This window comes from Manis javanica, chromosome 1, assembly GCF_040802235.1.
Source record: "Manis javanica isolate MJ-LG chromosome 1, MJ_LKY, whole genome shotgun sequence".
In the NCBI taxonomy this organism is placed as follows: domain Eukaryota; kingdom Metazoa; phylum Chordata; class Mammalia; order Pholidota; family Manidae; genus Manis; species Manis javanica.
The window spans coordinates 121,344,071-121,357,221 of NC_133156.1; the positions used below are offsets into that span (position 1 = coordinate 121,344,071).

The 13,151-nt window shown below is 38.2% G+C and overlaps 1 protein-coding gene across 2 annotated transcripts in view; it reads right to left on the reverse strand.

The window, feature by feature from the left end:
• The window catches only part of WDR70 (WD repeat domain 70), a 377,617-nt gene that overhangs the window by 252,015 nt on the left and 112,451 nt on the right, over positions 1-13,151 (reverse strand). For both annotated transcript variants that reach the window (XM_073236962.1, XM_037002306.2), the window contains exon 8: positions 5,887-6,040. In XM_073236962.1, the coding sequence (XP_073093063.1) occupies positions 5,887-6,040 (154 nt within the window). The remainder of the gene's footprint in view (positions 1-5,886; positions 6,041-13,151) is intronic.

The following is a 13,151-nucleotide window of genomic DNA, read 5'->3' on the forward strand; positions in this document are numbered from 1 at the left end:
GCCTCAACACCCAAAAAGCAAATAACCCAATTAAAAAATGGGCAGAGGATGTTAACAGACACTTATCCAAAGAAGAAATTCAGATGGCCAACAGACACATGATAAGATGCTCCACATCGCTAATCATGAGAGAAATGCAAATTAGAACCACAATAGATATCACCTCACACTAGTAAGGATCGCCACCATCCAAAAGACAAGCAACAACAAATGCTGGCAAGGATGTGGAGAATGGGGAACTCTCCTACACTGCAGGTACGAATGTAAATTAGTTCAACCACTGTGGAAAGAAATATGGAGGTTCCTCAAAAACTAAAATTAGAAATACCATTTGACCCAGGAATTCCACTCCTAGGAATTTACCCTAAGAAAACAGGATCACAGATTCAAAAAGACACATGAACCCCTATGTTTATTGCTGTACTGTTTACAAACCAAGAAATGGAAGCAATCGAAGTGTCCATCAGTAGATGAATGGATAAAGATGTGGTACATATACACAATGGAATATTATTCAGCCATAAGAAGAAAAAAAATCCTACCATTTGCAAAAACATGGATGTTGCTAGATGGTATTATGCTCAGTGAAATAAGCCAGGCAGAGAAAGACAAGTACCAAATGATTTCACTCATGTGTGGAGTATAACAACAAAGCAAAAACTGAAGGAACAAAACAGCAGCAGACTCACAGAACCCAAGAATGGACTAGCAGTTACCAAAGGGAAAGAGGTTGGGGAGGGTGGGTGGGAAGGGAGAGATAAGGGATTAAGAGGTATTATAATTAGTGCACATAATATAGGGGGGGGGCACAGAGAAGGAAGAAGGACACAGAGAAGACAGTGGCTCTATAGCATCTTACTATGCTGATGGACGGTGACTGTAATGGGGTATCTGGTGGGGACTTGATAATAGGGGGGAATGGAGTAACCACAATGTGGCTTATGTAAAACCTGAGCATGAGATTGTATATCAATAATAGTTTAATTTTAAAAAGAAAAAGCTAGCAAATACGGTGGGAAGCGGAAAAAAAAAGTGTGGTGTGAGCAGAAAAAATATTTTTTCAGATACATAAGCAAAAAAAGACATACAGAAATTGAAGTATTAATAGTGATTATATTTGGGTAGTATAATTATGAATAATTTTTTCTTCTTTTCCTTATTTTCTAAGTTTTCTGTAGTTAACTGGAATTATTGTTAAAGAGCCAATAAACTCTTATTTTTTAAAGGTACAAATGTAATTACTCCTCCTGTAATGTACTGTTGTAGTATATAACAGAAAAAAGCATTTCTGTACCACTTTAAGTATACTTAAAAATATATACATGTATATTACACACACAAAATATAATGATTAGAGATATAAAATTAAAAATATCACAATTTAATAATATAAATAGAAGGGCTTGTTTACATTTGAAGTACATTACATTTTACAATAGATCAGATAGATATAATTTACTTTAATGTCCTATTTATTGTATTTTCCAGTAAAGCCACAAGTTATTAGTCTTGAAATCTGAAAAGATGTTAAAAAACTAAGGAAAAAAGTATCTCATGAAATCCACTATTTTCAAGTAATAATTATTGTATTTCCAAAACCATCACTCAAGCCAAAAACTACAATTAAGATATCAGAAACATTTCCCAGGAAAGTAAATAATCAATTAATTATACTTGCTTCTGAGAAATGGAGAGAGAGCAAATATTAACCATGATTTTGAAATCAAAATAGAGATGTTAGGTAGGATGAGGGAAGTTAAAGTATATACTTATAACATATAGTAGCTTTTTGCATATAGGTAAATTTTTTCCAGTTTTATTGAGAAATAACTGACATATATCATTGTATAAGATTAAGACATAGAGAATGATGATTTGACTTACAATAGGTTCAACTAACATCCTTCATCTCATATAGATACAATATCAAGAAATGAAAGAAGAAAAAAATTTTTCTCCTTTGATGAGAATTCTTAGGATTTACTTTAACAACTTTGCTATATATTATACAGCAGTGTTAGCTATAGTTCTCATGTTGTAGATTACATCCCTAGTACTTTTTTATCTTCTAACTAGAAGTTTGTGCCCTTTGACCACCTTCCTCCAATTTCCCCCCACCTCTAGTAATGATAATTTGATCTCTTTTTCTATGAGTCATAAATACGTGGTTTATAATCCAAGCATTGAAGGAACATATCTCAACATAATAAGACCATTTATGAGAAGCCCATAGCTAACACACTCAAATTTAGATAAGGTTTATTCAGGCATGCATTATAATGCTGCTGGGTATAAAAAGTTAAAAGCTTTTTCTCTAAGGTCAGGAACATGACGAGGTTGCCCACTCTCACTGCTCCAGTTCAACACTATACTGGAAGACATAGCTAGAGGACTCGGACAAGAAAAAGAAATGCAAGGTATCGGAATTGGAAAGGAAGAATATAATTGTCTCTATTTGCAGATGACATGATGTTAAATATAGAAAATCCTAAAGACTTAACCAAAAAACTGCTAGATCTAATCACTGAATTCAGTAAAGTTGTAGAATACAAAATTAACATACAAAAACAGCATTTCTATGTATTAACAATGAAATAAAGAGATCATCTCATTTACAATAGCATCAAAAATTAAGAAATACTTAGGAATAAATTCAACCAAGGTGGTAAAAGATCTCTACTCTGATAACTTAATATTTAAATTTCCTATATTTCTATATAGATTTGTTTATCCATCTTTGTGCTATTTCTAATCATCTTACAATATGTACTATATGTCTAGGTCTGAGATTGCTGAAATAGCAAGTCTCACAGAACCAACCTTGAAATTTTCTTGGCTAAAACCTAAATCCACAAAGTCTTAGTCTTTTTATAATGCAAGAAGCCCTCAGGTGCTGAAATAATAAAAAGAGGAGGCTAGAACTGACAGAAACTTCTCTTCCTCAAACTTTTTAACAAAAATTGTCTATGGTAAGTACAAACTAAAAAAATAATAAATTAAATAGGAGTTTTTAAAACTTTCACTTACACAAACCAGGTGTTAAACCAAGTTTTAGATTTCAAAAAGCTTCAAACAAAACAGATAAAAGTAGAACTATTTGAGTTTAAGATAGGAAGAGGGATCTGGAGCCCCAACTGCTTTCTTTCCTTACCACAATCACCCTAACAACAATATCTCAGGTGGAATACCTGAGGCAATGATTTTAAGGACAGGGGAATGAGAAACTCAACAGTATATATTGGGGTGAAAAAAACCTGTTCAAGCCACCATTACAATATAATTGTACATTATTTTATGTTTGAATTATATTGAATTCTGTTTTAATCATCTATCGCTTTAGTCACTCAATAAACTAAAGGCTCGAGATTGCGATCCTTATTAGGGCTGAGAGGCACTTCACTAGGGTTCAGGAGAGGACAGTGTGAAACAAACTAGAGTAAGTTGTTCCAATAGTTCAACTAGAGCTCCTAAAGTAAATTATATTCCCCTTATTTTGGAGTAGCTATGGTTTATAAAGTTTTGCAGACACCAAATACAGAGTTTGGTTCCTACATGTCACTGGTCACATTTGTGTCAACCAGTCAACACATAACTTTATGTATGTTTGTGACATCTTATGTACTATATATATTTGATGTATTAACATTGAGCTCACATCCAACAGCACTATAATGCATGCCTGAATAAACCTTATCTAACACACACATTTTCTCTATAAGATACATCATAGACTTCTTGCACTTACAAACACTAGACAGTACTCAGAACTTCAGCACTACAGTTGAAGGTCATTTTAAACAGCAAAAAAATCACTAACTAAAAGCCCCAAAATAAGAAAAACATAACACCATGAAAAAGACACTTGGTACAGTTTGTGAGCTGAAACAAAAAGGCACGGCATTGCTTTTTTCAAATTCTTTTCTGCATTACTCTGTGTAAGTGCATGTCTGCAAATGACCATGAAAGTGCTACAAGTATTGATTATGGGGTTACAAAAAATTATAGCAAGTAGGTGAGTTTGCAATTACAGAAACCACTAAAATTGAGGATTGATTGTATTTTCTTAGACACACGACATACAAGATTTCAATTTAGTCAAAACCATGAGGATTACACTGTACTAGAAGTGTATTAGAAGAAGGAAGTTACTAAATAAGCAGGGAAAAAAAGTAAAAATCAGTATTAGTATGAAGGCTCAAATTCTGAATCAACCATATGCACTGACAAGACCTTCATTCCCTCTTGTTCTAATGCATAGTACATAGTAGGTTTGTGGTAGGCTGTTTCCAAAGATAGCTGAAGCCCTATCTCCCATCCCACATAATCTTTTACAATGTGATCTTGCCACTCACCCATCTAACAGTAGAGTCTATCTTCCCTATCTCAAGATTTTGGCTAGTCCTATGATTCTGTGAAGCCAGACCTTATGAAATCTGAAATTTCCAAGTTCATTATTCATGGAACCTAGTCATCAAGCAAGAAGTCACACGTGTAGCCACACGGTGGTAGGGCTACAAAGCTGCAGGAGAGCAGAGCAGAGGATGGAGTGGTGGCAGCACTGAGGTCAGGGCCCAGAGGATGGCTGTGCAGACAGAGGGGCCAAGAGGCAGAGACTGGCTTGCTGCATGCAGACTCACTCTGAGTGAACAGGATTTTAGTGACTGACCTGCCACTGTGAGAATAAAGTTGGGTATAACCCTTTCACGCCAAGAACATTTTGCTGTCATTTTCTTTGGTCATACTGAATCCACAGTGAACTTGCCCAGGGCTGAAACCCATTGGCAAGGCAACTACCTATACAATCCACCACACTGTTAAGAAAGCCCCAACCAGACACATGGTGTTGGGAGCCAGGGCTATCTCCCTTCCTCCACGTCTGAACGCAGCATGGGAAAGTACAAGCTTGAGAGCAACCGGTGCAGTCCTTGGAAGTTATCTGCTCCCAAAAACATATCTTGTCCTTGAAGATGAGCCAAGACTCCTCACTCTGAAAATAGGGAGACCTTGAGGATGTGTGAAAACACCTCCCCCGCCCCCAAAACAGCGAACTCCCCGCTTCTCTTCTGGGTCCATCGTCCCCGCCGGCGCCAACCAAGACCCAATCACCCTTCTACACCTCCCCGCCAGCGCCACCTAAGGTCCAATTATCTCCTGATCCACCCCTTACTTGCTACTTGTATAAATTGAGCCTGTAAACAATAAACTGTGCCAGCTTGATCAGACATCCTGTCTTGTTGGTCGTTCTTTGTGTCCCTTGCTTGTCTCATTTCTGCAGGCGTCTCCGGCACACTCCACGTTCGTCCCACGGGCCGGGACAACTGGCCCCCAACGTGGGGCTCGAACCCACGACCCTGGGATTAAGAGTCCCATGTTCTACCGACTGAGCTACAGCAGGGCTCCTCAAGGTCTCCCTATTTTCAGAGTGAGGAGTCTTGGCCCATCTTCAAGGACAAGATATGTTTTTGTGAGCAGATAACTTCCAAGGACTGCACCGGTTGCTCTCAAGCTTGTGCTTTCCCATGCTGTGTTCAGACGTGGGGGAAGGGACATAGCCCCGGCTCCCAACAACATGGGATAGGAAAAGGCGAAGTAGAGAGAGAGAATGAGAGAGAAGAGGGGGTAAGAGGGAGAGAGACAAAGATGCCATAGGGTAGAGCACCAACTGTAAACCATCTAAAGTGAGGCCATTTTGGACCTTAAACCATCCTAATGACCCAGCTGACACTATTTGAAGCATAATAACTCCTGGTCAATCCACAAAATTGTGAGAAATAATACACTTTAAAACAAGACAGTAACTTTTGGAGTGAATTATGGCAACTCAAGCAAGTTGTTATTGTGTGCTGAATTAATTAAATACACTAACACATTCTGTTTAATGCTTACCTTGGTATTTGCCATGTCCACAATATACTGGTCTCCCTTTATACATTCCATTACTTCAAAACCATCTCTGTCAATCACTTTGGCCTGAGAGCTTCCAGATACAACAAGAATCATATCTCCTGTGTTACTATATTGTAATGATTTGATCTGATGGCTACATAAAAGAAAGAGAAAATAGTCTGTAAGACACTGAGCATAATGTTTATACTTTCACTCGTTAAGCACCGTCAGGAAAAAAGTTAGATAACTGCACAAATTGATAATTCTTCAAAATCAGGAACAACAACTTCAAATGAACACTCAATGTGAATAAAATGAGAGTTCCTGTGGCCAGTATTCTTACCTGGCCCTGGCTGACTAGCTCACTGCACACCTGTGGGCAATACATGGCTGTTGACTCTATAAAAAGAGCTCCACCCAGTGCTCTGGGCAACACACAGTGGTAGAGCTACAAAGCTGCAGGAGAGCAGAGCAGAGGATGGAGTGGTGGCAGCACCGAGGACAGGGCCCAGAGGACGGCTGTGCAGACAGAGGGGCCAAGAGGCAGAGACTGGCTTGCTGCATGCAGACTCACTCTGAGTGAACAGGATTTTAGTGACTGACCTGCCACTGTGAGAATAAAGTTGGGTATAACCCTTTCACCCCAAGAACATTTTGCTGTCATCTTATTTGGTCACACTGAATCCATAGTGAACTTGCCCGGGGCTGAAAACCATTGGCAAGGCAACTACCTATATTGTGGATCTGATCCCTCCAGTCTCCTTAGGAACTTCTCCTGATTATTCTTTCTCCCTACCCCTCATAGCTAAAGTGTTTTAAGTTTTCACCTTCTCATTTACATCTCTAGCACCATAGTACCTTTCCAATCTCACTAATCCACTAAAATTGATCTCACCATTGTAGCTGTAGTGAATGCTGTGGTGTGCCACCCAGATCTACCCCTTCAGGACCAAAATACTCATTCTCCCAGCTTCCAGTGTTTGACTTGCTGATGACTAACATCTGAACTCCCTCACCCAAGATTATGTTACCATTCAAAGAAGGTCCATATTTCAGTGACTGGCCAGTGTGCGGTAAAATGGTTCAGGCTTCTGCTTCAATTTGGGATATCTCAAAAGAGTCATTCCAGTTTCAGATCTCTCACTGGGATTCTGTTGAGGCTGCTGATGCAACTGTATGGCAACTCAATTTCTCCATTTTCCTAAGGCTATTTCCTGTGCACCTTCTTTCACAGGGGTTGATCCAAGAACCACTCCTCAACCTCCTGCATGCAAATCCTGAAATTTCAAAGTGTGTTTTCATGGAACTAACCCCAAGAGGGTTGACATCAAAAGTTGTCCTATGAAGTTGACTTCAAAATGAGATTTTGGAGCAGTTATCAATCACTGGCTAGCAATGAGGCCCCCATCATGGGTGGTACATAATCCCTGATGTGCTCCAGCAGTGCAAATGCAATTGCTAAAACTTTGTTGATGAAAGGGAAGGTTCTGGCTGGTGCAATATTTCAGACATTCGAGAGATACAGGAAAACAAATAATTAAACACCTTAAGTAGATATTAATACACAAACCCTTAAGGAATTCTGGTGGAGAAGCAACTTAATATAAGTCCCAAACATAAAATTTCTCTATCAAAAATAAGAATGAACATTTTTCTAAAGCTATCATCATAGCTTCCTTTCTGAATGTAACTCTGTTGGCAAAAAGAAAAAAAACGATTCCTTGATTTATCCTAACAGGCCAATCATAAAATGAAATAAACTTCAGCAGTAAGACAATTTTAACAAAATTTTAGGCTTTTTAGTACTACTTCCTAAGATTATAATTTCAAGGTTGAGAAATAAATGTTCTTCAGATAAAACTATTAACTCAAGATAATTTTATCTTCTAGAAATAGAATATCCACAAAAATTTAAAATTTATGTGTGCCTGGGTAGGCCTCAATAAGATTATTCTTCCTGGCTGGTTACCAAATCCAAATCAGATGCTTACCAATGAAACTGCTTTTCTGCACAGTCATCACTAACTAGAAGCTTCTGCTAAAAATTTATACTCACCATTTCTCCAAAAATGCTGAAATTCTAGCAGATAGTTTTTGAAATGCGTGTTCTTCAAAAAAGCCATTCTTAATGTACTGATTCAAAGGACTGAGTCTAATGGCAAAGATAACTCAAACAAGGCTCTGAGACTAGAATGTGTGACAGTGTAAGGAATTTCACCACAATGCCCAAGACCAAAGTGCCTAGGTAGATGAGAAACTGAAGCTCCCAAACCAGATGCTCAATGAGAAAGGAATGTAGAAAAATAAAAGCCTCTCTGACCATATGGCATCCTTCCCAAAATACAGGGAAAGAATAAAATCCTTGGCAAAATTCTCACTAGAGTCACAGATTTCAATCTAAGACTATAAGGAGGCATCAATAATAAATATAAAATTACATGTCTGAGCATATGTGTCAGTTTTCTATTTATTGCCTTTCAGCTCCAAATTCACCCTTCACTGCCTGTCCTGAAAAAATGGATTTGGGCCCTTTAATTACTTTTCTTTGCTTTTGTTGGTAGAGGGTGCTAAAGAGACACTGCAGGAGAAAGGGGTTTTCCTCCCTGGGGTCTCCCTGGGTGCTCCTCTTGGTAGGCCCCAGCACCACACCACACACCACACACCACTTCTCCAGCTCCTGCATTTTGTGCTGCTTCTCTACCACTAAACTGCTTAAGTACCTGGTAGTCAGTAGCACCCAGCAGCTTCCCCAAGCAACCTGCTCAGGTAGTTTTGTAACAAAGTGACTCTGGTGAGACAGGTTTCTGGCAACTCCTTTATCATTCAGTGAACCACAGCCTCACCCTCTCAAATAAGGTCTGGATTTCAGTCCTGTGGGCTTCCTCCTTGAATGCTCTCTCTCTGCCTAAGGGGTATGGATACTCCTTTAATCTGCTCTTCCTATATTCTTTAGCGCTGTCTGTATTTTTTTGCCAGTCAATTCTTCATTACTCCAAACAGATCAGATCTTTGATAAGATAGTTCAAACTGCTAAACCATAGTTCACAGGGTATGTCTTTGTTAATAGTACTCCATTCTGAGAAAGTCAATTTTCACCACCAACCATGAAAGATCAAGTACTACATGTGATCATTTTGTCTTTTCTGGTAAATTATTTTAATTTCCAAAGGGAAATGAGAATCTAAAACACAGTGAAATTTAAGAAGACAGGTAGTGGAAACAGTCAGTGGCTCCGTTTATCTGGGTATTTGCTCTACCAAGCTGCTCTATTTAGATTTGGAAGGAAATACAAAATCTCAGTGATCCCACACTAATATTCACCTGCCTTTTTAGCTGATTAGGAAAACTTAACATTTTTCCTCCGTCACACTGCTTTTCATGTGCTCTCTTTGCCAACATTCAAATGAAATGTTCAGCATCAAGCTCACCATTACTGTCCCACTTTGCTCTTAATTCTGCTAGCCACAGAGTTAAAAGAACAGGATTAAGAGTCATTAGATACAGTACTAAGGAGAATTAAAGGGCTTGTTCAAGGGATATAACATCTGCTGCTCAAATTCCTGACTAAACAACTAAGATTCTGATCAAAGAGAAAAAAGGGAAAGCCAATCTGACAGTAAACTGGAGTCATGAGGAAGTGAATGTTCTCTCAGGGAGTAACTCTGACACCAGAGGAAGGCTTAGTGACATTGCACAATTCTTTCTGTGAAGTTATTCATGGGGTAAGTGGGAGTATATGTGTGTAAGTGGAGGGGAATGGGAAGGTGAAGATTGAGGATCCTTTTAAGTAGTTTTTGCTCAGCTAGCAAAACAAGCTGAGACATGCAAGACAGATAAACACAGCTGTTTAGGGCTGTCACTTGGGGCTCAGGAGCCAAGGTATCCTGATGTAGTGAAAAGCACAGAGGAACATGAGTCAGGAGGCCAGGGATCCAAGTCCTAGCTCGCTGCTAACTAGCTGAGTGTTGAAGAGCAAGACCTCCAGCTTCTCTAGACTCAGTTTCCCCATATTTTGGAAAATTCATAGATAGGACTAGATGGCAGCATTATGTAGTGGTGCTCCTAAGACACAAAGTTCATGTATGAGCTGTATGACTTTGCTGAGTCTTGGTTTCCTCCACTGAAAAACGAGGAGAAAGAACACTTAAAGGATTGGGGTGAAGTTTAAAAATATACACGAAAAGGCACCTAGCACAGTACATGAAACAAATAGTGCTACTATTATTACTTCTTTATTTCCAAGGTTTCTTCAAGATTATTTGAGGGGTATAAAATCTTGGTAGCCAATTGTAATGGATACATTTGAATCGAATACATTTTAATATTTCAAATTCATTACAAGGTTTGTATAAGCAGATATTTTCATTATTACTAACCAAAATACTTGAGAAGTGTTCTTGTATCTTTTCTGATTCTCTGCTCCCACTCAAAACACTCAAGCACTGTGTCAAATATGATTAGTACATTACTGAAAGTGAAAGGCAATAATAATTAAAGAAAACGTACTTTCAGACTTGTATGCCATCTCCCAATAGTATTTGATGAAATTTTTGTCCCTTCCAGGCATACAATATGTATTACCTGATGCTGGGAACATAGCAAGAGACCAAGAAACAGTAGGCAGAACCATCAAAAGTTTCTAAATGAGAATAACAGAAAATTCTGATTTATCCATGCCAAAATAAATCTTCAGCTACTTCAACATTTTAGCTTTAAATTTAGTAAGTATGCAAAATTAATTAAGAATATATCACTTACCAGCTTAAACATACTAAAGATTAGCAAGTTAGTAGTCACTTTAGAAAATAGTACATCTGTCAAACAAAACTAAAGCCACAGCAAATTTTTATCCAGGACTATATGTAATTTTACTAAAACCAATCTACAACCTTCCCTTCCATTAAAATATATATTATTGTCTAGAAATGTGATAAAATTACTCTATTACTCAACCAAGTAAAGATTAATAGCTTCATGACTATATGATTTTGTAGTCAAATTCTATACTAAAATAGGATACTAAGTCCAAAAGGCAAGGGAGCAAAATAGCTAACCAATATGTTTTCAAGTCTTCTGGAGATGAGAGAAATATGATCAAGAATAGCCAACAATGGAGATGACTAGCAAAAACAAATTCCTTTTCTGATTATTCCCAGCAGCTTCCTTTATAATGATATTGACATTAGAAATAACTTGAATCCTAATTCTAGAAGCAAAGCAACATAGCTCTGAATTTAACAATGAGTAAAACTGCTGAGAGAACAAATAGTGGGAAGATTTTTCTTTAGAGAGCCTCTCTGGAAAAGTGACATTTAGGTGGTGACAGCATCAGAAGGGGTTATGTTTGGGAGTGGGGAGCAGGAAGCTGAGCGTAAGGAAGAGCATTCTAAGTAGAAAAAAAAGTACTGTGTAAAAATCCCTCAGCCAGACTGTAATGGGGTTTGTGGGGGGGACTTGGTTTGTTGTATTTTTTCACATTTTTGGGGATTTGTTTTTTCTTTTCCTAATCACTCTGGTCCTTTGTTAATAAAAATTTCTGGATAGTTTGTACCTTCTGGATAGTTGAAGGGGGGAGCCTAGTAAACATAATGTTCTTCATGTAATTGTAGATTAATGATACCAAAATTAAAAAAAATAAAAAATAAAAAATCCCCCAGCCATTTTGCTAAAGCATAAAAAGAAAAGGGAAAAAACCAGCAGCAGCCACATCACAAAGGATGTGACCATTCAGGAATGCATTAAAGAGATTTAGTATGAATAGCAGGAAACAGCAATAAAAGACTGCTGTGTATTCTAAGTGAGATTTAAGCCAGGAAGATACTTGAGGTGAACCCTGATGGGGGATTTTGAAGAAACTGGAGAGGAGCAGGAGTACACAATATATGGTACCTATAGAGTATAGGTATGGATGAAGAAAAGGACCAAGTCATGGGGGGAGGAAGAGAAGGGGCAACTGAACTCACTGGATTTAAGCCTTTGTGTAGTGAAGTAACCAAAAATATAGTTAGTAGAAAGATGGTGGCAATTATAAAGTACTTGAAAGTTCAGGATAAAAATATAACCCTATGACTAAAAAAGTAAGGACTTGTGATGGGTCACCCAAGAATATAAAACTATATCTTGTCAATATAGGGGAGGTCCTGAAGATGGTACAAAAAATAATATAAATCTGAAGTTCTTATGTTGTTAACAACTTCAAAATTGGAAAACATAAGACTTCCAAGTAAAAACAGGTGCTTGAGGATGCATTAGACTTCCCTACTCAAAATATCAAAAAAAAAGTTAACCTAGAAAAATGTAACAATAGGGAGAAATATCCAATTGGAAATTGAAAGGTAGAAACTATCCAGAAATTTTTATTAACAAAGGACCAGAGTGATTAGGAAAAGAAAAAACAAATCCCCAAAAATGTGAAAAAATACAACAAACCATGAATTCCTAGGGCAGCAGGTTCTCAAAACAGCATGGCTGACCTTATGGAAAAGTTATCACAACATTAGGCAGCTGGCAGCTAAAAAGGATGGTCAAGACACGATAACAGTGGTTGGCAAAATAAACATGTACTAGCTAGTCAGAAACCTAAGAGAAGAGATTCCCAGAAAACAGAGCATCCATCACATAGGGAAGAGGTTTCCCTACAAGGAATAGTGCCAGGCAAACCATTGGAAATGCCCTCAGACCACAGGTGCATACCACTAGCTACAAGCTATTATAAAGCCTCAGAAAGGGAAGAGGCTTAAGAAGACTATTCTGCCTTTTTCTCATCAGGCAAGAAGAGTAAAATAATAAGGGTATTGTGAAGATATTCCAAAATAGGAGTCAGCAAAAGAAGGGCAAAAGATATGAATATATAGTTCACCAAAGAAGATATAGAGATTTCCAGCTCAAGATGGCGGCATGAGTAGGGTGGCGGAAATCTCCTCACAAAACCATATATATTTTTGAAAATACAACAAATACAACTATTTCTAAAAGAGAGACCAGAGGATACAGTACAACAGCCAGGCTACATCTACATCTGCAAGAACTCAGCATCTAACGAAGGGGGTAAGATACAAAGCTGTGACCCAGCAGGACCCAAGCACTCCCACCACCCCAGCTCACCGGAAGAGGAAATGAGTTGGGAGTGGCGAGAGGGTGGAAGCACAGGACTGCTAAATAACCAGACCTAGTGGTTTGCACTGGGAGCACAGCCACCCATTGCATTGTGTGCTGGATATTAAAGAAACGGAGGGGTAGGGTCCAAGATGGGGACTGCGAACGGG